This window comes from Filobasidium floriforme, assembly GCF_021052385.1.
Source record: "Filobasidium floriforme strain CBS 6241 chromosome Unknown HD553scaffold_17, whole genome shotgun sequence".
In the NCBI taxonomy this organism is placed as follows: Eukaryota; Fungi; Basidiomycota; class Tremellomycetes; order Filobasidiales; family Filobasidiaceae; genus Filobasidium; species Filobasidium floriforme.
The window spans coordinates 536,007-561,793 of record NW_025763638.1 but is presented as its reverse complement, the minus strand read 5'-3'; the positions used below and the strand labels follow the sequence as shown (position 1 = coordinate 561,793).

At 53.6% G+C, this 25,787-nt stretch overlaps 8 protein-coding genes across 8 annotated transcripts; 5 read left to right on the top strand and 3 right to left on the bottom strand.

Annotated features, from left to right (window-relative positions):
* Positions 1–133: 133 nt before the first annotated feature.
* Positions 134–1,387, bottom strand: HD553DRAFT_343993 (uncharacterized protein; the record flags this gene model as incomplete). Its single annotated transcript, XM_046182934.1, has 4 exons — positions 134–369; positions 435–662; positions 778–1,236; positions 1,321–1,387. The coding sequence occupies 4 exons, from the start codon at positions 1,385–1,387 to the stop codon at positions 134–136; spliced, it is 990 nt and encodes a 329-aa protein (XP_046035016.1).
* Positions 1,388–1,977: 590 nt separating this feature from the next.
* On the bottom strand, positions 1,978–4,504 carry HD553DRAFT_77636 (CRAL-TRIO domain-containing protein). The gene is made up of 6 exons (XM_046184485.1): positions 4,152–4,504; positions 3,567–3,851; positions 2,948–3,062; positions 2,687–2,770; positions 2,509–2,589; positions 1,978–2,421 (listed from the first exon to the last, which is right to left on the bottom strand). The coding sequence occupies exons 1-6, from the start codon at positions 4,343–4,345 to the stop codon at positions 2,014–2,016; spliced, it is 1,167 nt and encodes a 388-aa protein (XP_046035015.1). The 5' UTR covers positions 4,346–4,504; the 3' UTR covers positions 1,978–2,013.
* A 314-nt stretch (positions 4,505–4,818) lies between these two features.
* Positions 4,819–7,888, top strand: HD553DRAFT_336372 (uncharacterized protein; the record flags this gene model as incomplete). Its single annotated transcript, XM_046182232.1, has 2 exons — positions 4,819–7,688; positions 7,715–7,888. The coding sequence occupies exons 1-2, from the start codon at positions 4,944–4,946 to the stop codon at positions 7,886–7,888; spliced, it is 2,919 nt and encodes a 972-aa protein (XP_046035014.1). The 5' UTR covers positions 4,819–4,943.
* A 548-nt stretch (positions 7,889–8,436) lies between these two features.
* HD553DRAFT_315196 (uncharacterized protein) lies at positions 8,437–13,347 on the bottom strand. The gene is made up of 4 exons (XM_046180456.1): positions 12,597–13,347; positions 12,294–12,485; positions 10,812–12,207; positions 8,437–10,747 (listed from the first exon to the last, which is right to left on the bottom strand). Exons 1-4 carry the CDS (start codon positions 13,010–13,012, stop codon positions 8,561–8,563), a joined length of 4,191 nt encoding a protein of 1,396 aa, XP_046035013.1. The 5' UTR covers positions 13,013–13,347; the 3' UTR covers positions 8,437–8,560.
* Positions 13,348–13,717: 370 nt separating this feature from the next.
* HD553DRAFT_325355 (uncharacterized protein) lies at positions 13,718–15,387 on the top strand (the record flags this gene model as incomplete). Its single annotated transcript, XM_046181601.1, has 3 exons — positions 13,718–13,851; positions 13,973–14,228; positions 14,797–15,387. 3 exons carry the CDS (start codon positions 13,718–13,720, stop codon positions 15,385–15,387), a joined length of 981 nt encoding a protein of 326 aa, XP_046035012.1.
* Positions 15,388–15,803: 416 nt separating this feature from the next.
* HD553DRAFT_77496 (uncharacterized protein) lies at positions 15,804–17,341 on the top strand. Its single transcript, XM_046184484.1, has 3 exons — positions 15,804–16,797; positions 16,867–16,979; positions 17,062–17,341. The coding sequence occupies exons 1-3, from the start codon at positions 16,106–16,108 to the stop codon at positions 17,202–17,204; spliced, it is 948 nt and encodes a 315-aa protein (XP_046035011.1). The 5' UTR covers positions 15,804–16,105; the 3' UTR covers positions 17,205–17,341.
* A 376-nt stretch (positions 17,342–17,717) lies between these two features.
* HD553DRAFT_77493 (glycoside hydrolase family 3 protein) lies at positions 17,718–21,625 on the top strand. Its single transcript, XM_046184483.1, has 18 exons — positions 17,718–17,919; positions 17,992–18,063; positions 18,123–18,320; positions 18,387–18,492; positions 18,568–18,624; positions 18,697–18,795; positions 18,862–18,937; positions 19,003–19,056; positions 19,118–19,220; positions 19,282–19,513; positions 19,580–19,684; positions 19,753–19,920; positions 19,987–20,083; positions 20,189–20,636; positions 20,726–20,939; positions 21,004–21,090; positions 21,163–21,459; positions 21,522–21,625. The coding sequence occupies exons 1-18, from the start codon at positions 17,830–17,832 to the stop codon at positions 21,608–21,610; spliced, it is 2,592 nt and encodes an 863-aa protein (XP_046035010.1). The 5' UTR covers positions 17,718–17,829; the 3' UTR covers positions 21,611–21,625.
* A 439-nt stretch (positions 21,626–22,064) lies between these two features.
* Positions 22,065–24,335, top strand: HD553DRAFT_351437 (uncharacterized protein; the record flags this gene model as incomplete). The annotated part of the gene is made up of 6 exons (XM_046183614.1): positions 22,065–22,365; positions 22,427–22,893; positions 22,968–23,417; positions 23,505–23,683; positions 23,754–24,034; positions 24,120–24,335. Coding segments are annotated over 6 exons (1,893 nt in total), but the record flags the coding sequence as incomplete, so codon positions are not given.
* Between the last annotated feature and the right edge of the window lie 1,452 nt (positions 24,336–25,787).

The following is a 25,787-nucleotide window of genomic DNA, read 5'->3' as shown; positions in this document are numbered from 1 at the left end:
ACCGAGGCTAGGGTTTTCACACGGCACAAAGCCATTGCCTATTCACAACATCGATACGCAGGTCAAGATCCATGTGTATACCGAATTACAGAGAGAGTCTTTCAAGGTGGCCGTCGGTGCTCGTCATTGTCGATCACTTAGCGGTAAAGATCGACAAGGCGTTATTGGCAAAGACGGCATCCATGGAAGCCGTCGCAGCTTGGACTCCCTCGCCTGCGACTAATTCTGCAATGACCTGTCGCGCGATCGAGGTGTACCACTCTCCGGGCGCAACGATCTCGAACGGCCGGTTGGACTCGATGAGCGTGGCAGGGTTGGTAGACCCAAAGACCAGCCGGTGCGTCCCAAAGCATTCGAGGGCGGTCGAGACTGACAGAAAGTTGTCGTATCAGTTTCGCCGTGGTATCGCATCTGGTACAACACGTCTGACTCACCATACATTCGGACAACCCGGTCAAGCTCTCCAACATCGGTCCACCAGGTTCCTGCGGGTTTCGCATTCTCTGGTTGTACATTGGAGAGTACGGGTGGGGTCAACAAGAGATGAACGTTCTCGTGCAGACTGAGCGACGAGACGTGGTTGACGTAGGATTGGTAGGGTTGAGACGATTGTAGTTGTTGAGAGGGGAGGTGGGCTACCAGAGCGGGAGGCAGAAGACCGGCTGTGAGAGGTAATGTAGAAACAGATCAGCTGTCTGATGAATAGCGGCATGTCAAAGAGAACGAAGCCGTGTTGCAACAAGACGTCCGGGCGATACTTGCCGATAAGTATGATACGCTTCTGTTCGACGGCTTCAGGGTTCATGCCCAAGGTGGCCACTTGCTCGCCAATCTTGTTCATGAGCGATTCGAGACCCGTCTCTCCCGAAGCCTTGCCAGACGATCCGCCCACTTGACTCAGTCGGGACACCAGGTCTTCCAGTGCGTCCCAGTCCGATTCGCTCACGAGAGGAGCGAGCTGATCAATATTGATCTGCACAGGACCGTTGTGTCCTGTATCTAGAGTGTTCGACTTGTCCTCACCGGACGCCTTGACATCGAATGAGATGATAGGTACGCCGGCCAGCACTCGAGGCTGATCCTGGCCGTCTTGAGAGCTTTGCTGGTCTTCGGCGTGAACAACATCGGTAACCTTGGTGTTTCCGTAGGACGTTTGGGAGCGACCAGGAGCGTAGGAGGCATCGACGATCTTGCCAGGGTGCAGGCTTGACGGCGCGGGGGTGATGGGAGCAGTCCCTATGTGTGAGTCGAATTCAAGTGCCGGATGAGCAGGTTGTTTGAAACAAAGGGTTGAATCAAGGAATTGGATACGGTGCTCACCAGGTGCTAAGGGTCCATCATTAGTGAAGAGGGATTTCGGGAGGGGAGGAGGTCGTCGAGGTGGCATGATGTGATGGTGATGGTCGTCGGTTCGAGTGATAGTGATCGAGGCTGGAATGTAGGTGACGAGCTTTCATCGTGGAAGAGGAAGGAACCGAGGTGTTATATAGGTTCGATGTTGGTGATGTCGGATCAGAATCAGAGGCCAGAGGAGAGAAGCAAGCAAGCAAGGTCGATGAAACAACAAAGGGCAAGAGGGGAAACGAGCGAAACGTCACGCGGCAGCAACACCGCCGACGTCCATGCATGTCAAAGGGCCGATCGAGGGTTTCATGAGCGATCCCGTTCAAAGGGGGTCAAAGGGCATGACATCACTACATACCAAAGTCCTGCATTTGTATCATCTAATCAGACGCTCGAGCTCTGAAACAAAATACCAAAATATCTGATGATATATACAGTAGCCACTCTCACAACTCCTTATCCGTTCAAGACATCTACGCGCCACCTCTTCTCCATGCCGCTTGATAGATTACAAAATTACAGATTCCTTGAGCTCACACACAAATACACGAATCGCTTTCAGACGTCCACACGTCAAGTCGGAGTCCGACCAGACTAAAGTCGAGAACAGCATGAGGAGTCGGAAACACCCTTCTCAAGAAAACGTCCTTCCATTCCATCCTTCCTCGATCACCCCACCCTCTGAGTCAAGCCGTCGACTAGGACGCCAGGTTCAGCATGAACGACCTGCTTGAGGTGCCCGTCATGTACGTCCGGGTCGTTCAAGCCGTGCGAATCGTGCAGAGTCGCGCCGTCGGACGAAGCGGCGCTCGAGACGCTCGTCCCGATCCTGGCGTGCGTCTGCGTCGGCAACTGCGTTTGGATATGCAATTGTGGCTGTTGCTGTCCTTGTGCAGGTGCGGACGAGGATGATGACCCAGAAGGCGCTCCCGTCGATGTCGCTCCGATAGTCTTGTAATCGTACTCCGAGATGCCCACTGTCCCGCCCAGAGCCTTCCAGGTAGCCTTCTGCCTCGTGCGTTTATCCATGGCAACTTGCAAGAGGGTCGGCCAGTACTCGTCGTGGTTGTAGACAAACTGTCGGGCGTACGGTAACGAGGTGCGCAGTCAGTTCCGTCCTAATTCAGGGCGTCATCATCCGAATCACTGCCACCGACTACTCACGGGCACATCTCCACCGTGATCCTTCAACGCGGTCGACTTGGGCACCAAACCGTCCTTGACGAATGAGCTCTCCCACGAGACCTATAAAAACCACGACATGACCGGCAGCCACAATCAGCCTTCTACCCCTCGGTCATCTCGTCATCCTTCGATCCACTACAGTATCCCGCAAGCTCACCTTGGCTTTCGTCACGGGATCCACAAATTTGAAGATCAGGTCCAAGAACTTCTTCACCATCCATGGGAGGTTCAGTATCACCGCCTGTCATGTCGCGCGAGGGTCATTCAACGGGGAGAACACGACAAAGCCCAGTTCAACCGGACGGAAAGGAGAAACCAAAGCCGGAAGAAGAACGAGATCGTAGCAGATCAGCCATCTATTCGCCCGACTTATTTCAAGCTAGTCTCCGTGAACATGAACAAGCAACCTTCGACTCACCGAACCCAACCTCTCGGGATAATGGTTCCCCAAGATCTCGACAAACAATTTCGCCTGCGCCACGCTCGTCGGCGCTCGACTCTTTCCAGCCAGGTCGATGATCAAGCATAAATTGCTGCAGGGGCGCGGAACGTGATTGCGTTTTAGGTCGAGTGGTGGCAGGCGAGTCGAGAGTTCAGAGTTGTGGCAGGAAGCAGTAGTAATAGGCCGAGGTGGCGGTAGGTGTGGAGACGTCCGGATATTTGTTCCCATCGACGCGTTTCGACAGCAGGTCGAGCCAAACAGGTATGGACGATCCATAACGACCCATCCAAGCAGCGCAACGTTCCAGCGTTTCACCGTTTCAATATCGTTCCAGTTTAAGTCATGTTCGATTGATGACGCCCCGCCGAAGTATAGTCCGACGTATATTCCGGCCAGATAAGGTCATGATCGAGGTGGATCGGGTCGTGACCGGCAGCACGGGACGGGCAAGATGATTTCGATTAACGATGTTGGCAATTCACGATATAGATTCAAGAGGTCGAGAGCGATGGGAAAGCAGAAGAGGGGGGAAATGAAGATGACGGCATGAGCATCCACTCTCAGCCCTTCAAGCGCAAGATCCTTCTCGACTCACCTGATTCCCGGTGGCATCAAATCGATCGTCCTCTCCAGCATGTACACCGTATGTCTCATCTGCCTCTCCCCAACCTCGGTATCGCTTCTGTTCGGGTAAAAATAAAGCACCGGCTGTCCTTTACTGGAATACCCGTAGAGGAACTCTTTACCGCAAGGGGATTCTGGGGCGACATCGACGGCGTTGGCAGGGGGGTTGTACAGGTTCCAGGAGCGGCGGAAGAAGAGGCAGTTTTTCAGACGGGTGCGAGTTTCGGGCAGGTTGCCTTTTGTCGCTTGGAGGAAGCTGTATGTGATACAATAGACGAGGTGGATGGGATGTAAGGAGAAAGGAGATGGTAGTCAGTCTTCGGAAGTTTAGTTGCCGGGCATGGTATACGAGATGAGACTAGGTCTTAGTCCTAATCCGGCAAGTTCTCGAAGATCGGTCTTGCGTAGCGATCGACGGGTACGGTCGTCTGTCAACTGGAGCTATCGCTTTCGATGACTCGACCGCCCAGACCTCGAACCTCCTGCCATTCCGCATCCTTTCTATACCCCCTATCACCCCATACCATCCCCGCGAAAGCACCCACACAACACTCACCGAGCGATACACTCCCTGCTCAGCCACATCTTTTCATCTTCATCCAGATCATCTCGTTGTCCGTATTCGTCTACGAGCGTCCTGATCTTGTCCTCGGTCGCAAATGACGAAGAGGAGGAGGAGGACTGACCCGGTCGCTGTAGGGCTGGGTTGGGGGCTTGGAGAGGGAAAGCGATTCGGTCGTAAAGAGACATGGTGATGGGGTCGTTGCTGATCGCTGATATTTGTTGTTTGAATGAATGGAGGGAGATGTCGAAGAGGATGGTGGGTGTAATGTGGTGTGTTTCCTCTTTATCAGCTCCAACCTCGCTCGCTCGCAACACTTTTGCTCTCGGCGCGCGAGAACTCTCCGCTAGGCCACTCTCGCTCTCGGCACTCACTCGCCTGTCCGCCGCAGCCGCCGCTCGTAGCAACGCCTTACGTCATCACCACACGCTCGCCCGTCGCTTATCAATCCATGATTCCCAAGCCCGTTCCCTCCTCTCGCCCGTCGGAGCAACCCGTTTCCCCTCTTCGGTTCCGGCGATCAACCGGCCCGGAGAAGCGCGCCCCTTGCCTTTCCTTTCACGCGTTTCACCTCGTCCACGGGTCAGGGATCGTGTTTCAGAACCGAGTGCCAGATCTTAAAGAAAGCCCCAATCAGCCACGAACACTAACCGTCGTTCATCACCGTATTCTATACCATGACTTGCGCGTTGTCAAGTGCGATTTCAGCTTCGAAAGCTCGGCTCCTGCCCGTTTCAGCAAGACACCACACTCAACACTTTTCACAATCTTCGCGTCCGCGACACGATGTACCAATATGCGATCCCCTTGGCTGCCATCACCTTCTCTTATCTCTTCGGCGGAGGAACCAAGACCCAACAACACTCGGGTCGAGGTCAACAGAACCAGGGCATTCTTGAGAATCTGACGAGCAATTGGAGGTCTGGTGGATGGGGGGAGATGAGAAGGATGATGGGATTAGAGACTACGGCCGAGGAAGAAGAGCAGAGGAGGAGGCGGAAGGACGATGAGGAGCGAAACAAGATGGACAAAAAAAGGGAGAAGGATGAGGACGAAGATTATGAGCGGAAGAGGGAAGAGGATAAGAAGCGAGCGGATCGAAGGAGAGTGAACATGGAGAGAGACGAAGAGCATATGCGAAGAGAACACAACGAAGATGAATACTCAAGACGAATCCTGGCCCGACCTGAACCGCATCGATCTCATGGCGACGAATCGAGTGCTGCCTCCGTCGTCTCAGCAGCAACCTTAATCGCTCAGGCCATCGATCGACCACCTCACCCACAACAAATCCGATACGCCGATTTATGGCAAGAAATCCTCATGAAAAGTGGTCCCTATCTTCAAGCATCCGGCCAGTGGTTTGATACTCCTAATCCGGCCATAGCCCCGAGCGTATACCCAGACTCTGGTTACCGCTCTATGGTGAACGACTCGCAACCCATTGTATCCGGTAGAGACAACGGGGTGAACTATGATCGAGCGGCTCAGAGAGCTCTGGAACCCGAAAACGGTTCTGTTGATCGATCTCGATCTGGAGGTCCAGGATCAGGACCCGATGTTTTCGGGAAGGATAATATAGGGTCCAGAGGAATACCTGTGGATTCTAGCCGCGGTTCTGACCTTCGCAACGGACAAGGATCGGGCGAGAATGCAGATTACTATAGTAGTGAGTACCAGGAGCGGACACGAGCAAATGAAGCTCCTGATATGATGGGGGCGATGGGGAGTCGTCTAAACGATGATGCGAAGCGAAGGGGGAGAGGTCAAGATACAAGATCGCAGGACGAGGAATACGGGAGAAGATCTAGGTCCGGAGGCGGACCGGATTTCGATGACGCTTACGTCAGAACCGTTGACAGCAGAAGGAATGGCGATGGGAATTATTATAGGGAGCGTTCTCGAGGAGATTACCAGGATGGAGGTCGTCGGAACCTGAGGAGGAGTCCTAGCCGTCGTCGTGCAGGACAAGACTACGAAGAAGACTACGATCGGAGGAACCACGCAGACGATTATGACGAGGAGAGGCGGCGTGGACGGAGCCGGGCAGGAGGCAGTCGATACGACGACGATGAGTATGGCGTAGACGGCCGTTATGGAAGTACGAGCAGGCATCGCACGAAAAGGGAAGAACGGGACGCTTACAATCAACGGAGGCGCTTGGACCCCCATGCGAGGGGTCATGAGGATCATCTTTCGCATCTAGATGATGACCGTAACGGTCGACATGGAGCAGATGGCCAACTCACAGGGGCTGCCGTCGGAGCAGGAGCAGCAGGTGGAACAACCATCATCAACAACGTCCTCGGCGGCTTTCCGATGACTGCCGGTGTAGTATCATCTTCTGACCCTGCTCCAGCGGCTCACACATCTATTCCAGAACCGGCTTCAGAGCCTATCCAGCCGGAGACTGTCATTGAAGAGAAACCGACAGAGAAACTGGGACCTATGCGGACCGAGAGGCAAATACAGAAAGAGCAGGAAAAAAGTAGGGCAGAGCTCTGGGCTCGAGCGAACGAACAAAGGGACCTCACAGGCGGAAAAAAAGGCAATGCAGACGCAGGTTCAGCTAGTCAGAAGGCAGAGGTATCAAATGGGTCCACTCAGCCGGAAGAGCTACCTACGGAGCCAGTTACTGAAGACCCCAAGCCCAGAGAGGATGCGATGAACGATAGCGGTTCAAGAGGTCCTGAGAACTCGTCTCCCAAGCCTACCAACCCGTCACATGACCGAAATGTATCGCGCGAGGGCGGAGACCAATCTCCTGACAGGCAAGGTGCCGCCACGCCGACAGACGGCAGTGGTACAGGTACTCGGCAGGGATCTTCTCCAGCCGAAAGCCAGCGTGGCCATAGCTCGGTCGTGGATCCCGCAGTAGACATCTCGCCTACCCCGATCAAGCCAAGTGGAGACCGCCAAAAAGACATCCCGCCAGTCGAATCTGGAATGGACAGCTCGAGTATCCCACCGAAAGATTTTGACCCCGAAATGAAAAATGCTGGGTATCAGGACGACAAAGCGAACGGCGAACGATCGTCTTCTGTCAGCCCCAAGACCAGTCCTACAAACCAGCCAGACAGCATCCCTTCGCCCGCTAGCTCAAAAGACTCGGCTATTTCTCTCGGATACGATGACCGCAACAGACAAATTCAAAGGCCAGAGTCAGCATCACCGGACAAAGAATCCCCCATCGCGACTCAAGCAGTAAATGTTCAAGATGGCGCGAAACGGGAGCATGGTCTCGTGAAAACGGGAAAACAAAGGTATTCATCAAAGGCAGAACTTGTTGCACCCGACGCCGCAATCTCACCTGTAAGAATGGCCGAAAAGGAACAATCTGACCACGGAGTTTCGACCGGCGCCAGCTTGCTCAAAGAACCTGAAGATCATGTGGGAATGGATCACACCATGACGACTTCGACATCAACTACCTACCCACGGGGGCAAAAGCGGCGCTGGGCCGAAAAGCGCATGCGAGAAACCACCAAGCATGCCATGCAAGCGCAGAGTTCCGTGCTCAAGCGCCACAATGTCACTGGTCCCAAAACGTTTGGCAGGCTGATCAAACTCGCCTTGAAGAGTTCGCCCAAGATGGCGTTCTTGTCCTCGGTCGTGATGGTCATCTACCTGATCGGCGCCGTCTACCTAGGGAACCAGGTCGCAAATATATTGCAAGTGACAGCGCCGTCCTCTCAACTCTCCCGCCGTCAATCGCCAAGACCGTCATCTAGCGCGACCTCGGCCGCTGCCGACCCCGAAACCTCGACCTTTTCCTCTTCCACTTTCGAGAGCTTCGACGAGGACACTCAGATGTTGATTCTCATCAACGTGTGGCACGCCATTAGCTGGTTGGTTCTCGTGTCATTGGCACATTATATCTGGGAAACTATTCCCGACCCCGACGGGCCCCGTACTCGCAAAAACTGGCTCGACAAGTTCGGTTTGTGGTCCATGCTGAGGGTACTGGTAACGGTAGCACCGATGAGCGTGTATCTGCTCCTGGGCGCGAGACAACTCACCTCGTGCGCCTATCTGCTCAACGACCCGGACGCCATCGCCTGGAGTATGGGGCCAGACGTCGGACTGACGTGGAATTATCTCTCCGAGAACAACAGCAGGAGCGGATCGACGCCTGCGACCGTGAACGCGCCAGTTCAGGATATGGGCGATTGGCAGCTATTGCTGATTTCCGTCTTTTTCTGGCTGACGGGGATCCCGGTCTTGCTGTACAGCATCAAGCGCGTTCAATACCCTGGATCTCTCAGTCGAGGCAAGATCATCAGAAAGGTAGAGAATCGTTATAAACCATACGTATAAACCCTGGCCTGTGTGCCTGGTTTACGTCTTGTCGCTCGGTCTATGTCATGTCGCAAGCGATTTCGAAACTATTTTACAAAAGAATGTCATGTCGGTTTCGTTGTCAGACCCAATATAGCCACGCATGCCGTCCACAGCACGTCGAGAATCTCCCTGCCCGTCCTACTGAGTCCACTACCTCTCCACTCTTCGTAGCCGGTCGGTCCCCATGCCGAGCGTCCTTCGCATAAACCCAGACGATCCAGTCCTTCCAAGACGAATTCGACACCTTGGCCGCGCGAATGACAGACGGCAATGACCGTAGGAAATCGAGTCCCAGACGAATCGGCTGCAATAGCTTCGTCCTCTAGAAGCGCCGACTCGGAAGCGTTGCCTGCCTCGCCAGTCGGCCATTCCGCCAGCATGGGTTCGGATCGCAAATCGTCCGGGCCCACAACCCGCGCCACAATACGGAACGAGCGGAATGGCAGCGGGACGAGCTGGACGGGGGTCACCTCGGTAGCAAAGTCTGTTGCACCGGGACGTCCACCGTTCATCTGTTCTCTCGAACGAGCCCGTCGAAGCCGCTGACCCATGGAGGCCCTCCGTGCAGCTTCCGACGGTCGGTCTCCTCCGCCTTGGCTCGACGTGAATGGCACGAAATATATCAGCAAGGACTCAGGAGGAGCGTTGTCGAAGAACGAGTTGGTACGCAATGCGCTGGCACAAGGGTGCGTCTCGACTCCGGCTGCATCAGTGGTGGGTTTGCACAAGGGGATGACCATGGCCATGGCGTCTTCCGGTACCGCTTCCCAAGCTTTACCCTCTTTGAAAGACATGGCTGCCGGGGCGTCTTCCTGGGAAGTGACCGGGGGAGTTGCCGAACCTTCGGCCCTTAACTCGCTTGACCGAATGCCACGGTCGGCAGGACCTCTGCCACCGCTTGTCATCCAAGGCGGCTGATATCTCGGTTCGGTACTGACCCCAACCGCATGATCGCGTGAGTGCGATGATATCTGTCCCGAAGAGCCGCTACTCTGGCCAACTGAAGTCCAGGCGCTGCTTTGGCTAGACGATCCGCTCCAGGAATGACTCTGCTGTTTTTCCCGCTGGCGCTGTTTCTTTTCCTCTTTGCGCTCCCTCAGATCGTCCATGAACGACGGGGAGCCTACACTGAAGCCGGACTTCCACGTTCTCTTGATCTTGTCTCCAATCGACACCTTGTCCTTCTTCTCCCGCTTCGAACTATCGCCGTGGTTGCCGGACAGCATGTTGTGTGTCATCTGGCTCAACGCGGAGGCCGGAGTCGGTTCCTGACTCTTGGAACTTCTCCGTGATGATAGGAACGCCGGTGCTCGTTCATTGCGTCCGCGGTTGGGCATCGGTGACGATCGAGCGCTCTCGTCCGATCCGTAGCGATCGCTCAGAGCCGCTAGGGTAGCCTGCTGCTTTGGAACGGTAGGACCATGAGCGTCTTCAGAACCCGAGCTCATGGTTTGTATTGTGGGCGCGTTCGGTCGCTTCCGAGCCATCTTGACCCCTCCGAGCTCGTTATGAATCGTCTTCGGAGCGAGAACAAAGACGATGGGACTTCCCGGTAGATGTCCAAAAGCGGGCGCAGGACCTTCCTCGGGCACGATCGGCAGGTTTTCAATTTCGAATTCTCGTCCCACACCACGAACCACTCGCCAAGTTCGTCCTGTATGTTTCGAGGTGACATCGCCACCCGCCGAAATGACGTACCGCCCAGCTCGCTGAGCTTCCCACTCGACACTGCCGTCGGCGGCAGGAGCAGGATCGGTCGACGGTTTGGTGGCTCGCGAGGCCGGAGAACAGACCTTGAACGTCCACTCATCTCGCCTATCATCATACTCCTCGTCGAAGGCCCCGACAAACTTGGCAAATGTGTCCTCATCATCACCTCCAGGCCCCAGTTTCAGTGTTGATTTGGCTTGAAGATTCTGCGAGTCCGCTGCTTCGGCGCCGTGAAGTGGAATCGCTGGTGTTGTCGGTGCAGCTGCGCCAGCGAGGATAAAGTCGATATCAAAGTCCGAGACGTCGACCGGTGGAGGTGGATGCAGAGAAGCAGGTAACGGATGTGGCATCGGCTCGCTAGCCAAGTTCTTCGATTGCAGCAGATGGTTCGCTCGATGGAGAGCAAGAGTCGATGGTAGCAGTCTAGGTCCAGGATCCGAGAGTGGCAGTAATGGTGGCAGAGGTCGAGCCAAGGGGGACGTTTTGCGAGGCTGCGCATTCCCCACCACCCCAGACGTATTTGGGGGAGTTTGTGCGAGCTGCAAACATGACAACGACATAAGCTCTCTTCTGCGAGAAGGGACGATATGGAAGCTTCCTCACCTCTGTCGATTTGGATAGCTCGCCCAAACTGTCATTCCGATCATCTTCGTCCTCTACGTCCCGGTCCGTCTTTTTCTTCTTCGGTATATCGATCGGATTACTACCTCGACGACCGTCCGGATACATGTTCGCCACCTTGCTCATATAGAGTCTCGGTGATTTCGATGGACTCGATTGTGAAGGATTTGGCGGCGACATATCTTCATACCCGGGCAATCCGAGGCTTCCCCGCCTGAACCCCTCGTTCCCCATCAAGACGGTAGCGGATTCAGCCGATGTCTTCATGGCCGACGCTCTTCTAATGCCAACGGGTGACCGGCCTAGTGTCGGCCCCTGTTGGCTATTGCCGATCGAGACCCCACTTCCCCGCGGATCTCGCGCAAAGTTCGAATTGAGAAACGCAATCCTTTGTCGCTCGGCCTCGATCGAATCGCCATCGCTGAACCTAGTACTACCAGTGGTCCTGTTCGACGGACTAGATTTGGATTCGTTTGAGCTAGATCGACTGCGGGACCTCGGTCGGCTCCCGCTGGCGATAGGAGAAGAGCTGGGAGCGCCGAACTTGAAGTCTTGTCGGATCCCTGCACCAAGTCCTCCGGGCACCAGTGCTTGCCCGGTCGTATATGTCAGAGGATAATCATCGGCGTGGAGTGGCACGACCAGACCCGCTCCCATGGTACTAATCTCGGTCGAGTTGTACTGCGCCAGCTCGTTCGTCGTCGGTTGACTGGCTCTCCTGGCGCCCAGCCCGGAAGCCGGCGGCTTGAAGGTTCGGACGCTCCCGTCTCCTGCTGTCAACGGTCTCAGACTACCTCGACGTCGTTCAGGTGAGACTAGCCGTCCTCCAGGTCCTGAAGACGCCGTCGACCAGGTGGCCGTCTTCCTCCCGCTCCCGCTTAGCGAACCGCTCGCTGCGATCTTGCTCGGGCTCACGGTCGCCAACGTGGGCATCGTCGGAGACAAGCTCTTTCTCCTGACACCCAAGCCTCCCGGCAAGGTCCAACCATCAGCACTGGCCGCATGAGACGCCCTCCTGACGGAAGCCTGCACCGTTGGTGGAGGAGGTACGGGCGAGATGGTGTTCAGGTTCAGCGGGGTCAAGCTGCCTCTTCTAGGGTGATGGGTATGTATATAAGCAGAGGGGTGGAGTACCGTGCTGGCAGCCGGAGAAGGAGGCGCCGAGTTGACCTGAGGTCGATTATTATAGAGGTGTGAATGGTCCGAATCGTCCACGATAGGTGGGGTCACCATGGCCGGATCGCATGGATCGTAATGTCCGTTTGCTCTTAGCGAGTCTGGGAAAGGCGGTACGGGAAGAGAATGTAGACGAAGTGATTGGGCGAGGGAAGACCTTCTCGGTAATTGTCTAGGGCTCGGTAATATGTCCCGATCGTCGCTATTTGTGAGGGAAAAGATGCAAAGTAATGGCAAGGTGATCAGCGACCCGGCCAGCCTCGCTTCGTACCCCCAGCCCAAACTCACAGATCGGTCATCTGTCGAGGACTGAACCCAGAAATCACTACCGGTTGTGTAGGCAACCTCATCCTATCACTCGTAGATGGTCTAGTAGGAGTCTCGGCCCGCATCGAATATCGAGGGTCGATGTCGAAAGATGGCTGAGCAGGTGGTGGGGTGTCCGCCAGGTCGATAGGAGGCGCCAGAGGATCGTCAGAGCTAGAGTGACGCAGACGTGGTTGGTGATTCGTTTAATCCGCACGTCAGCACTGTATGTAACTTGATGATGCTAGATCCAGGCGAGTGAAGAGACATCAGATCTCGACTTACTGCATTCCACCCGCGTTCACCCTTCTTGAGCTCGGTGAAACTTGAGCTACACTGGTCGATGACCCGAGGCTTTCAAGTATATCTATTTCCTGATCTAACCCACGACTGGCCAGATTTGATAGATCTCTCTTGCCCATTATTGTGTCGTTTGCTGAACTTGACACGTTGGGTCCTAGCTGGTCACTACCCGTCCTGGTTGAATTCTCCGTAACAGAGCGTATCGCCGAGACCCCGTTTGTGCGATCCATGTCCAGCTCGACAGGCTCAGATAAAGCTCCTCTAACCTCTGCTATTACTGAATCCTCGTTCATATCAGAGGACTCGAGGTCGACGCCACGTTGTCGAACGGTCTTGTGATCCGGATTGTTGTTGTGGTCGACGGTGTTCGAGGTCGAACCGATCCGATCCGGGACCATGGCACGATACCCCAAGACGCGGAAAGGTTGGCACCTTGACAGACACTATGACGGATTGTCAGAACGAGCAGGTATGGTTGAGATGGTTGGTATTGATGTTGATGTCCATTGATAGAGAGCAAGTGAAGGGATCGAGGTGAAAAGAGGTTTGGACGGAGGCACTCTCCTGTACTCTCTCTCTCTCTTCCTCCCTGGCTGCTGCTGCTATTGAGCTCCCGGAAGCGAGAGCCGACCTTTCGCTCGTTTAGCGTGTAGAGGGGGGGAGGGGGAGGACTTGACCCTCGACTATCCTTGTGTACGGCTCGACGGTAACAAGAACGCAGTGTACATTCAGATACACCTGGTTAGGATAGAAAGTCCATGTACATTCATCACATATGCCATCCAGCCCGACCGACCCAGTTCTAATCGTGGAAACGAATCGTAACCCGCGGGACCATGTATCTCTCTCCCTCTCGTCTTGCTCCCTTGTACCCCGCAACGCAACCGACTCCAGAACGATAAAAAAACATGGATCGAAGAGCACACGATGACCACGAGGGCGAGAATCCAGCTCCCGACCGCAGAGTTTCGAACCTCGTACGCCCTCGGGTCTTCTCGTTCGCGATGGTGAACGAACGGAACGGATGTGGCTGACAGCGCCTTTTTGGATATCCTTCCGTAGCTTGTCCAAAAAGCACCTCGTTCCACTGCCAGTGCAACAACATGCGCACACGCAAGTACGACTACAGTACCACAGAGTCCGTAGCTTTCACACCTCTGAAAAAGCCAGATGGCCAGAGGCCCAGATGGGATCAAACTGAACCAGGAATGTTCAGCTGCGCAGGCGCTTCAGCGAGGTATCCTATCCAAGTTTGATCCCCTTCGCGTTCCTGCAAGTTGATCGGAACGCGGATGTGTTTGCGATCACTTTTTGCGCGCTGCTCGCTCGACGTTCAAGGATCCTCTTGCAGCTTGCAGCTTGTACCAGCCTCAGCTGTCATCTCCGAGAGTCTCAGAGCTCGGGCAGAAGCAACAAAGTCGCAGGCCGATGCTGCTCAAGACGAAATACGCTCGCACACCTCGCCCCTTGCTGATTCACGCGCTCAGCCTCGTCGTCGTCGGCGGTGACGGTCTCTCGCCAGAAGGTTCGCGGGAGCAAGTGGCGAGAGAGGCAAAAGAGGCACCCTGCCTTGAGCGGGAGAGAAGTGGGAGGAATGACTGTATCCTTGTTGTGGTACGTTCTCGGGTTCTCGGGATGAAACTCGACCTGCCTTGGCCGACCATGTCTTGCATGTCTCGAGAGGATAGTTGCTGCGTACAAGTATGCGCGGAGGTGGATCGACGAGATTAAGATTCACCTCCGCTACACGCGTTCTCCTGGCCTTTCTTCCTTGGCGCATTTCACCCGCACCCGACCTTGTCCATCCCCAAAGCAGGCATCGGCAGCGTCGACACTTCGGTCCCGACGACCAGACGGGATCGCGAACCTTGTTTTGTCCTCGCAGCACGAAACTACCCGGGGTTGCATCGAAACATCCCACGTTGCCACGTTGTCCGCCTTCCCGGGATGTCCGAGATCTGTCGACGAGATAGATGGCGTGGGAACAGGAACGAGGGAAGGGAATCCGAAGGATCTTGGAGTTTCTTCTTTGGTTCCGGATGCCACGCTATGTCCACGATGTTGACACGTTTCAACAATCTGGGTTTGGCGAGTCGGAATCTGCCATGTGGATGTGAAACAGCGCCGTCCGGAACGGACCGCATCTCGAGATGACCGGATCGGTTGCGCTGTAGTCTAGTAGTCTGAAGCAAGAGCTGGTGAGATTGGTTACCGACCTACGTACCTCTACTCGAAGCGCCAACGCGACAGTCAAATCTGGCTAGACCTCACCAACAGCCATTTACACTGTCGAAGTTTCGAGTCCTATGACTTACTGCATACTGAGACCGGTTCACTTGTGAATCATCCCGAATCTGGCAAGCCACCTTCGGCAGGTCTCACCAAACAGGACTCAACAGCATCCAATCACCAAGACCGAGACTCTGTCGTACGTCCACATATTTCAAAAGGTCCGAACAGACTTACAGCGCGTACTTGTTCGAGCAGCGATGGAACTCTCTGGATTCAATCTAGTAAGCCTCAGATACGAACCAAGGGACCACATACAGCTGGAGGAGAGTTCTCAAACCCCTCATCCGATGGTTCACCAGCACTGCATCGATCGATCGTTGAGATCTTCACAGTCCGCTCTTTGAATGCTACCAAGCCATCTCGCGTGACCGGTTCCGAAATTGGTCCCGGCGACGTCCACTTGCCACTTGAGCGTGTTCGCCTTCTCGGACGTTGTCAATCGTCACTTTCTGGCTGGTTTGTCGACTTTGTCGAGGATTGAGCTTACTTGTAGCTGTAATAATCAGCAGTTTCTCTGAATATCATTAGTAGACAAATTGATCGACTTCGATCTTGAAGGTCAGCGACCAGTCCTCAATTCTCGCCAAGAATATTCACCCGCGACGGCGGATATGACCTTTGCTTGACGATCCCACAGCATTGGGAGGTTAAGAATTAAGTGCGCTTGTCCTTTCTACCCACACCCTACACGTCACATACCTTATATGCCATAAAAATCATATCGCAAACTGCAAGACATCGAAATGGAACAGCACCTGCGGTTCATTTGCTTCCGGATTTAGCCCCGCGTGCGGTTCTCTGGAAGTCTCCGCTCGACAATATGGATTCAGATCCCTTGACGATATCACGATCATGTTCAGGATATAGCAGCCCTGCCTTTGAACTCAACGATAAACCCTTGTGACCTTTCAATGATACCCCGGTTCAATCACTTCTTAGCATCATAGATTCTAGACCTTCCGCTTGCACACAATTTCCGAGGATTCGCACGTACACTGTCGTCCATCCTGAACATTTGCATCGCGGCAACAGGATTCCCAAAACGTCCTAAAGAATAATTTGGGACGCTTTCCATCTATTATATCTTCATCAGCGTGCACTTCCCTCTCGAATCTGGTCTTGGACATACAATACACTCTACTAAGGCCGGCTATAGCTCGGCACTCCGGTTGTCTTGCTTTTCAACAAGGGAAAAGATAATGACGGAAGGAGTTGGCCGCAACCCCCCGCCAGATGAGCAGCAAGTCTTAGACTTCGAGCAGTTGACGAAGAGCATCTTCCCGGAAGAACTCGACGATGCCAACGTCAGGCTCGGGTCCATTCAAGAGGATCCAGAATCAGCTATCAAAACATCGTCTCCGAAAAGGGATTATGAACGGGATGGAGCTAGTGAACCGGACTTTGAGCACGAAATCATCGCTCTGGCACACCAGATCATCCGTCAAGACAAGCTGGTCTTACCCTCCGGGCAGACTACTTGTCAAAGCGCATCCCCGTCTGACATGCCAGCGAGGTACCCACCCATCCCTCTTGACAAAAGGACAGAGCACGCTATGATCTGGCGAACAACAGAGTCATCAGCCGAGACCTCCAATCCGCTCGATCGAAAGGCCAGGAAAGCCGCGATCCATACACCTACGACATACGACAACGACCTCGAACCGGTATTACCACCCAATCTGACAAGAGACGTTGTCGAATGGACGAATCGCCTGCTATTCAACATGTTGGCTACTCGGCCGGATCTCGTCAAAGACTCGACTCCTAATGCACCAAGCTCGGAAGCTCAGAAGGCAGGAACAACTGAACAAGCTGCATTAACGGAAACATGGGAGTGGACAGACGTGCTAGCGGCCTTGATGGTGGACGAGGAGACATCGGCAGAACGAGAGCAAGTCTTGACTGATGTTGACCGATCGTCGCGAAGCGAATGCTGACTGGCTGTCCGTTATCATATCAGACTCAATAGCAGGATTGCCGCCCGCTTGAGAGCTACTTTCGACAGCAATGATGGTGGTACTCATAGTAGAACCGGCTCGGCGCCTCCAGGTCAACAGCATAACGAGCGTACCGGTGAGTGCATCCGACTCGCTCCTGCAGCCATGACCGTCATGAGGTCTCGATACTGACTATCTCTGAATATTCTGCACACCAGCTATCTTGCAATCCCGCCAGAATGTCCTGGAGGATTCTCTGAAGCGAAGACAGATCTTGGAAGCAGCGTTCGAAGAGGAGGAGGCACGATATTCAATGTCTTCCAAGGGAAATAAGAAGCGACAACGAACTTCCGGACTCTAGCAGCTACCACCGAAGAGCTAGTCGGATGACCCGGCTGGGAGAGGAACCGGCAAAAGCAGACTCGATCGGAAACTTCCAGCGAAGTCCTGAGAGTATTCCGCCAATTTTGCTGTCACGACGAGAAGATGGCCTCGGTCAGCCAGAGCGGAGTCACTAAAGCTTCAGTCCACTCGAAAGTACGGCGATGCTACCGAAACAGGTGGAAGGCCTACTTTCTGCGGTCTGAGTCGATTTACGCTCGTCCAGCTCGATCCGCGGATAGCAACTTCGCCGGATGCAAGAAACGTGCCAAAAAAGAACGAGAAAGTCGTTCTTTTTTTTGCTTCCGAAGCGTTGCCGTCCGCGGCGGATCGAGCGGAGTTCGGCGTTCGCGTCAGGGTTGCATCACGAAGACCTACCATATCATCACCAGATCACCAGATCAGCTATCCGAACTCGCAGGATCAGACTCGCCTTGGATGGTCGGCGATCATCAAAACTCACACCCGGTGATACGCAACGCCGAGATTCGAGTCGTGCTCAACCGTAAACGTATAAGAGCTGTCGATGGGATGGATCACCGCAACAGCTAGCTGTTCTGGCCGAGGCATCTCTGCTGGTTCAGTATCAACTCGCAATCGTCATCATGGTTTACACTATCGACAATTTCGCACAAGCCGACCTGAAGGCAGTGCTCGAGCAGCTGAACCTCGACGAAAAAGTTTCGCTTCTGGCTGTAAGAGTCGAGTTCTTTTTCGGCTGCCGCGATCACTAGCTCATATCGTTCTTCCCTGACTTCTTGTTGTAGGGAGCCGATTGGTGGAATACTGTACCGATTGCTCGCATCGGCGTGCCGTCAATCAGATGTTCCGATGGCCCTGTGAGTCAATGAAATGACCTGGCAGTCGATACCGTCTTGCTGATCTTGATGTGATTCAGAATGGAGTTCGTGGCTCGAGCCACTTTATGCCAACTCCTGCGAATTGCATTCCTTGCGCTACTGCTCTCGGATCGACGTTCGACACTGATCTGATACATCAAGTCGGAGGTCTGCTCGCACGGGACACGAAAGCAAAGTGCAGTAGTATGCTCTTGGCTCCTACCTGCAACATACAGAGAAACCCTCTCAACGGTCGGGTGAGTCCCCAGTCAGATCGAAGGTTGAAGCCGGCACGAAGTCTCTGAAGTACGTTCTTTACAAAGGCTTTCGAGAGCTTTTCTGAGGACCCCTTCCTCAGCGGATTGCTCGCCGCAGCGTACATCAACGGCCTACAAGAGTCTGGCGTCGGTGCTGTCATCAAGCATTTCGGTGAGTGTTTCTTCTTCCGTAGAATGTCATTTCGCGACATAACCAAGCTGATATCACATCTCTCGGGATTTATAGTATGCAATGACATGGAACACGAGCGGTTCAGCGTTTCGATCGAGGTAGCGGAGAGAGGTCAGTCCACATCGGCTTTTTGGCGATGCTACTCGGTCAGGTGAAATTGAAACCTCTCGCTATGAATCTCAGTCAAACGAGAGATCTACCTCACACCCTTTATGATCGCTCAGAAGCTGGCCAAACCATGGAGCTACATGACATCGTACTCCCGCACTGCGGGTCTGCATTGTGAGTTTGAAAGATCCCGCGCTGGACTATCGCAAACTGAACTCAGTCCGAATTATCATGAAACAGGCTCAGAAGATCCCAAACTGCTACAAACCCTCTTGAGAGAAGAATGGGGATTCGATGGGCTGATCATGTCGGACTGGTCAGTAAACACAACTTGCCGTTCGAACCGCTTGCGTTCTTTGCCTGAAGCCTTTACGCTCGCAGGTTCGGTTGCTACTCCAGCGAGGAAGCGCTTAAAGCAGGTCTGGACCTAGAGATGTAAGCTTGCTCTTCGGTATCATCCGTTTGTAAGGAACGCTGAAGACGACCCCTCAATCAGGCCTGGCCCAACTCGCTTCCGAAAGGAGCTCGTCAAGGTCTTGATAGGTTCCGGAAAGCTTTCGGAGGATGTCATCGACGCTAGAGCGCATGCAGTATTACAGGTGTGTAGCTGCGCTTCGGCAAGCGGTCGCGAACGATGTTTGGCTGAAATAAGGATCAAAGGCCATACAAAGAAGTATCGTTGCCGACAAGCAGACTGTGAAAAACGCCAACGCCAAGGTCGCGGAAGCCGGCCGCGATACTTCAGAGGATAGGGCCTTGAACCGCAAAGTCGCTGCCGATGCGATCGTGCTCTTGAAGAATTCCGCTGGTATCCTGCCTCTCGATCCCCGCAATATCAAGACCATCGCAGTCGTTGGACCTAACGCTAAAACGCGTACGGTCAGCGGAGGAGGTGAATATCAAATTTGGGAATTCGATAGCGTACTCGAGTTGACAATGTCCGATTCTGTGTCCATAGGCTCGGCCTATTTAACCGCTTCATATATCGTTCCGCCGTTGAAGGGCATCCAGGATGCTCTGAAGGGTACCGGTGTCCAGGTGAAATACGCTGCTGGTTGTTATGGTACGTCACTTCGAACTGACTCGAAACACTGGAGAAAAGCATGGCTGACCTTTGCTCTGTTCGATTAGCTCACCGTGAATTACCCATGCTGGACGGCTGGATGACGGCAGAAAACGACGCGCCCGGCTGGACGGCGAGGTTTTCAAACACCGAGTTTGAGAAGGATGACCAGGACCTGCTCGCCACGCTGGTCCTTCCCTCATCCCGGGTCAGAATCAACGATACCAGGCCTACAGGTGTGTTAGCAATCTGGGATTCACTTCCAGTGGTACGAACTGATCGTCCTCCCTTTCTATACTCAGGCTTGAACGACCTGTTCTATATGCGACTCTCCGGGTACATCGTCGCTGAAGAGACCGGTGTTTTCGAGTTCGGAATGTCTCTCGTGGGTCGTGCGAGGTGAGCTGGCCTCTGTACTGATTGCTGCTGGGAAACGGGATGAAATCACTGACTCACTTCTGTCTCGTCATTGAACGATTCTGACCACGACATGCGTTCATCTAGACTCTTTGTCGATGGTCAATTGGTCATCGACAACGGATATGAAAAGCAGCAGACGTACGGTGGCACCTTTTACGGCGCGGGCACGATCGAGGAAAAGGGCGTCTGCAACGTCACGGCGGGCGAAAAGTACCACATCGAGATCGAGTTTACCAACTTCAAGAATCCTGGCAAGACGGCCGAGGTGGCTATCAAGCGGGGACAACCCAGTCTCATGACAGCTGCGCTTCGTCTCGGCGGTACCATGAAGATCCAAGACGAGGAACGTGCACTTCAAGACGCCGTCGACCTGGTCAGATCGTGTGATGCCGCGATCTGCTTTACTGGGTCCGATCTCGGATGGGAGGGAGAAGGAGCAGACAGAACGCAATTCTTGTTGCCGGGAAGAACCAACGAACTCGTCGAGCGTTTGTTGGCTGTCAAGCCAGAGACGATTATATGTAACCAGACCGTGCGTATTCGATTCGCTCGTTTCATCATAAACACTCGCGCTGAATTTCTCGGGTTTTTTTTTGCCGCTGCACCCTGCCGTGTCAACAGGGTTCAGCCTTTGCCATGCCTTGGATCAGCGAGGCGACGACTCTGCTGCAATCCTGGTTCGGGGGCAACGAGACGGGAAATGCCATCGCCGACGTCGTCTTCGGCAAGGTCAACCCGAGCGGCCGTATGCCGTTGTCTTTCCCCTATCAGATCGAGGACTGTACGGGATTCTTGAATTGGCAGGCCGAGAATGGCAAGGTCTACTATGGCGAAGGTGGGTCAGCGGCATGCAGACGAAAGTGACAAGATAGCAAGCTGACGCAGGAACATCTCGCCAGGGCTGTTCGTCGGATACCGAGGATACGAGGCTACGAAACGGGACACCATGTTCGCATTTGGAGAAGGGCAATCTTACACGTCGTTTGGTGAGTCTGCGAGAATCGCTTCAGAAAAGATGCGTTGCTTACCTAGACGTCTCGCGCTCGCGTTCTGTTCAGAATGGTCCAACGCTAAGGCCAACATCAACGCCGCTGATCGCGCCGAAGACGTTGCCGCCTCCGTCAGACTGACGGTGAAGAATACGGGTCAAGTAGCGGGAGCCGATGTCGTCCAGCTCTACGTGCACGACCGAGAGAGCTTGCTCAGGCGCCCCTACAAGGCACTCAAGGGGTTCAGAAAGGTCTATCTCGAGCCAGGAGAATCACGAGAGGTGGAGATCAAGATGGATAAACTCGCGTTCTCGTACTACGATGATGGGCAGAATTGCTGGGTCGCCGAGGCGGGCGCGTTTGATCGTGAGTCGGGACGCGCGCGACTAGCGAACCTCGTCTCAGGCTTACGTGGTGGCGTTCCGCAGTCATACTCGCACGGTCTTGTCGCAAGCGGGATGTCGTGGATACACTCGACGTCGAGCTCGGCACCACGATCCGATGGACGGGTGTGTGAGCAAGTTGACTCCGGTGTGTAGCAAGCGCATTACAGAGCAGCTTCGTAGTCATACGAGTATTGTACGGAGATCTTAAAATACGGACTGCGGAATGTACCGATAAGGCCACCAAACGCCCAAAATATCTTGCAGATAATCTGCCTTGTTGTCCTTCCGGTTGCCAGTTGTCGCCTCTCAGTGCGGAAGGTTGTTTCTCTGATCCTTTGGCGTCTTGTTCGAGAACCGATCCACCCACCGCTGATCGCTGATCGCTGATCATTCCAAGTAGTGACGAGCCGTTTGATATCACTTTCTCGTTGACGCGTCGCCCTTCGAAGAAGCAGAATCGAGATCCAAGATCAATCGGTATATCGGTATCGAAAGTGTTCGTCGTTCTGTTCTTGCACTTAGTACTGGTCATTAAGCGACTCGATCAAACCTCATAGTCCACAGCTCGTAGCTCAATCTATCAACATGGACAAGATTCTCTGGGACGCCGTAAAACAGCCTATGTTCCCACCTGGGACGATATTTCACTTCAGAGACATCGGTTTGTTGCACGATGTCGATTCGACCATTATGGCATCTGAGGAATCAGGAAGATACTGGAAGGTACAGAGCGAACTCGGCAGTGGACAGGTCCGTGTCTACAAGGTGGTTCGCTACCACGATCCTACGGTTTGCTATGATCCTCCGGTCGATGTCAGCCGGATATCAGGGGAAGGGCTCGATACGAAGGAAGTGGGGAATGTCGTCGGAGGGAATACAGAAAGCGGTGAGTGTCAGCGTCGTCCGGGAATGGTCAGAAGTTGAATCGATCCTGTTTGAGTTCAAAGGTACGGTCGAAGCTGCCGTCGAAGCTACCGTCGAAGCTACCGTCGAATCTACCGTCGAATCTACCGTCGAGTCTACCATCGAAGCTACCGTCGAAAAGAGGAAGAGGACTACTACGACAGAGAGCGAGGTAGCACTCAAACCAGAGACCAAACGTGTCCATCGTCCCCATACATTGCAAGACCTTCTCAATCCCTGCGATGATACCTCAGTCGACGTCGAGCCGCTAGAGTCGAACGACATCAGAGCTCTGAAGGTGCAATACAGGACACCTAAAGAATATTCACAGCAGCATGATCTGGGATCACTAGCTTCTGAATGGAACCATGCTCAATCACTGGGAGACACAGTGGTCAAGTATGAAGCATGTGGATGGCTTGAGGTGCTTCTGCCAGGAAGAACTTCCTGGCTTATAGCAATCCTGACTGGGTTATTGATGCCTGTCTATGAAGAGTTCAGTTCGCTGGCTGTAAGTTCACAGATTCGATCGTACGACGGATACCCCTCAGCTCAACTCGCCGCCAATGGCTCTTCATCTATCAGACCGAACCCCGTCACTATGTTCAAGCCTTCGAAACGTTATATCGATTTCATCAAGCTGGCGGACGCGCTCATGGCGACGTCAAGCCGGGAAACTTTCTGGTAGCTCGACGCCAAACGGATTCGATCGATCTCACTCGACGCCATATGGATTCGATCGATATCGTCCTGAGTGACCTGGAAGGAGCCCAGCCATTCGGCTCACCGGTGAAAGAGGTCATGTCTACCCCCCAATATATGCCCCTGAGTGTCGTCAGTCTTTACATCCAGGGCCATGTAAATGGAGGCAAGCAAGCGAATTCCTTGCTCAAATCTGTGACTCCTGTTGTATGGGATGCGGCAGTGGACTATTGGTCGTTTGGGGTGATGGTTCTGCAGAGGTACTGTCCAGAGTTTTTTAAGAGGTTTCAAGTCAGGGAGGAGATCAGAAAAGCGGACAGAGCGTTCTTACAGGTACGTCGACGCTCAGACCGATCGGCGAGCCTGGTAGTCGCATATCGCTGACAGGCGTCTCGTTCTCCCGCCGTTCCAACCGTACAGACACCTGAAGCTGCGCTCGAAGCACTAAAGAGCCTCCGCGTCCTCTTCGAGGATGTCTACGACCATCCTGAACGGTCTTATGTACCGGAACTTGAGCGCCTTGGCGACGAATCCAAGCGTATGCGGGACCTATTGAAGTTCTGTCTACAAAGGCCGACAAACTGCAGCCTGATTGACCGGTAAGCCTGTCATCTCTCAGCGCAAACATCCAGTGGGAGGCTGAAGTATCGTGTTCTGCAACGACAACAGCACGGAGGAACCATCTGCCATTGAAGAACTCCTTGAAAGTCTCAAGATCGAAGCTTTACCAGTCGCCCCCGCTAGTTCCGCCACGGCTGCTACCTCCGCAACGTCCAGCTCAGCCGAGCCCAAGGCAAGCAAGAAGAAAAAGAAACGGCTGGTCGGAATTGCGGCGAAGTCTGCAGCATCAAAGGCCAAGGCCTCCGAATCGAAGAATGAACTGCGCCGGTCAGCTCTTCTGCCGTGGGGTGGCTGCGAGATTGTTGAAGTCAACAACGACGGAACACTTGGTGAGTTTCCGATCTTTCGCCCCGTCCAACGTCTTTGAGCTTCTCCTCTCGTTGTCAAGCATGTACTGATTCGAATCCTCCAAAGTCATGAGAGTTCCAGGCGGGATTATCGGACCGACCATAGAGGGTTCAGGTTATCTCGTTGAACAGATATTTGAGCCCTGCTCTTCAAGCCATGCAATCGGCTATCCTTACCTCGAGCCATCATATCAATGTGAAGAGTGTTCTTATGCTTCATTCGGTTGGGACTGTATGGTAAAACACACCGAACGATGTCTAGCTAGGGAAAACACTGCTGTGGTTTGTACGAAGGTCAATAATACCGACTGATTTGTAGAATGTCTCATCAACCGGAATGTTTTTTCGACGTCATCATCGTCTCGGCACCGCATCACTATGAGCTGTATGACTCGGTCGAGATGACAATTGCTACGCACGTGGACACACGTATTCAGCTTGATTAGTCAATAGATAGCGAATCACCTACTCGTGTAGCCGGAGTCTTCAATTCACCGCTCGCCGCCGGCTTGATCCTCCTGGACTGGCGTGGTCCCACTTCTCGTTGAGTATTTCGAAGTCTGTCTGGGAAATGGAAAATCTCGACCCAGATTCTGCATCACAGGCATCGGATAGCAATGGACGCGGTAGCAACACATACTCCATCTGACGACGACTCGTCACATCTTACAAACCTGCATCAAATCGTCTTCTGCCGCGCTAATACCTTGAGCTCATTCCCTGATTGCTCTTCGTCGTTCACCCATGCCGTTCGGTTCATTCTCGACATTTGTGCTGTATCGACGAGAACAGTAGTCAAGCCATGAGAAGGCCATATAGATTAAGACAGTTCCGGACTGAAAGCTCGATCAAGCGCTCAAAGCTGTCACGCCTAGGCATCGGGTATATCGAGAAGAACATTTCGAAGAGGGGTTTGCTGAAACTACCTGTCGGGAGCCATCGCGTCTCGGCTGGCCTATGAGCCCGTAAGCGCAGCGGAAGCAAGTTCCAACCGGGAGTTACGTAACAACCATCGAATGCACCTCTGAAACGTTTTGCTCGGTCCACCATCGCCGTCCTGAGTATCAGAGCTGGTCCAGTGCCTATTAGAGAAGAATTTAAACGATCTGAGGGAAACAGAACTTGGCTGCGACAAACAGGTCAAAAGATAGGAAATCCAGCCGGAGAACTAGACCAATTTTTTTGGTTCTTTTTCCCTAGATATTCCATGATTATGATATCAGCGCGATTTTTCGACTGTATGAAGCATAAAGCTGCGTTGTTGGTCGGGAAAAACGAAATCGTGGTATTGGAGTGAAATCATAGGGGCGCGACGGGAAGCAAGGCGGGCTGGAGCGTGAGACGAAGCGAGGCGATCGATGTCACGAACGCGGCCCCATAGAATAAATTTGGCAAGCCGACAGTATTATATATACATCTACAATTATTCTCCCATCTCTTGGAGCAAATCAGATCGATCCTGTTCATGCTATTGTTCATTTCGTCCACGTCCAGAGTGGACATCCAGTTCACAAGTTTCGAGGTCGCGCACGGAACTTTTTTCGGAGGTAAATATGATCGAGGCGCCTGTACAGTGACGAAGAGCATGACGATGATATTTGACCAAAGTACTTGCGTACTGGGCGATAGTTGAACATGACGATACAGATGGTGCTAATGAGTACATTCATCGTCTCTCGAATGCATGGTGATATCCAGTCGATTGTGATGACGGACCCGAGGACCGGTCCACGAT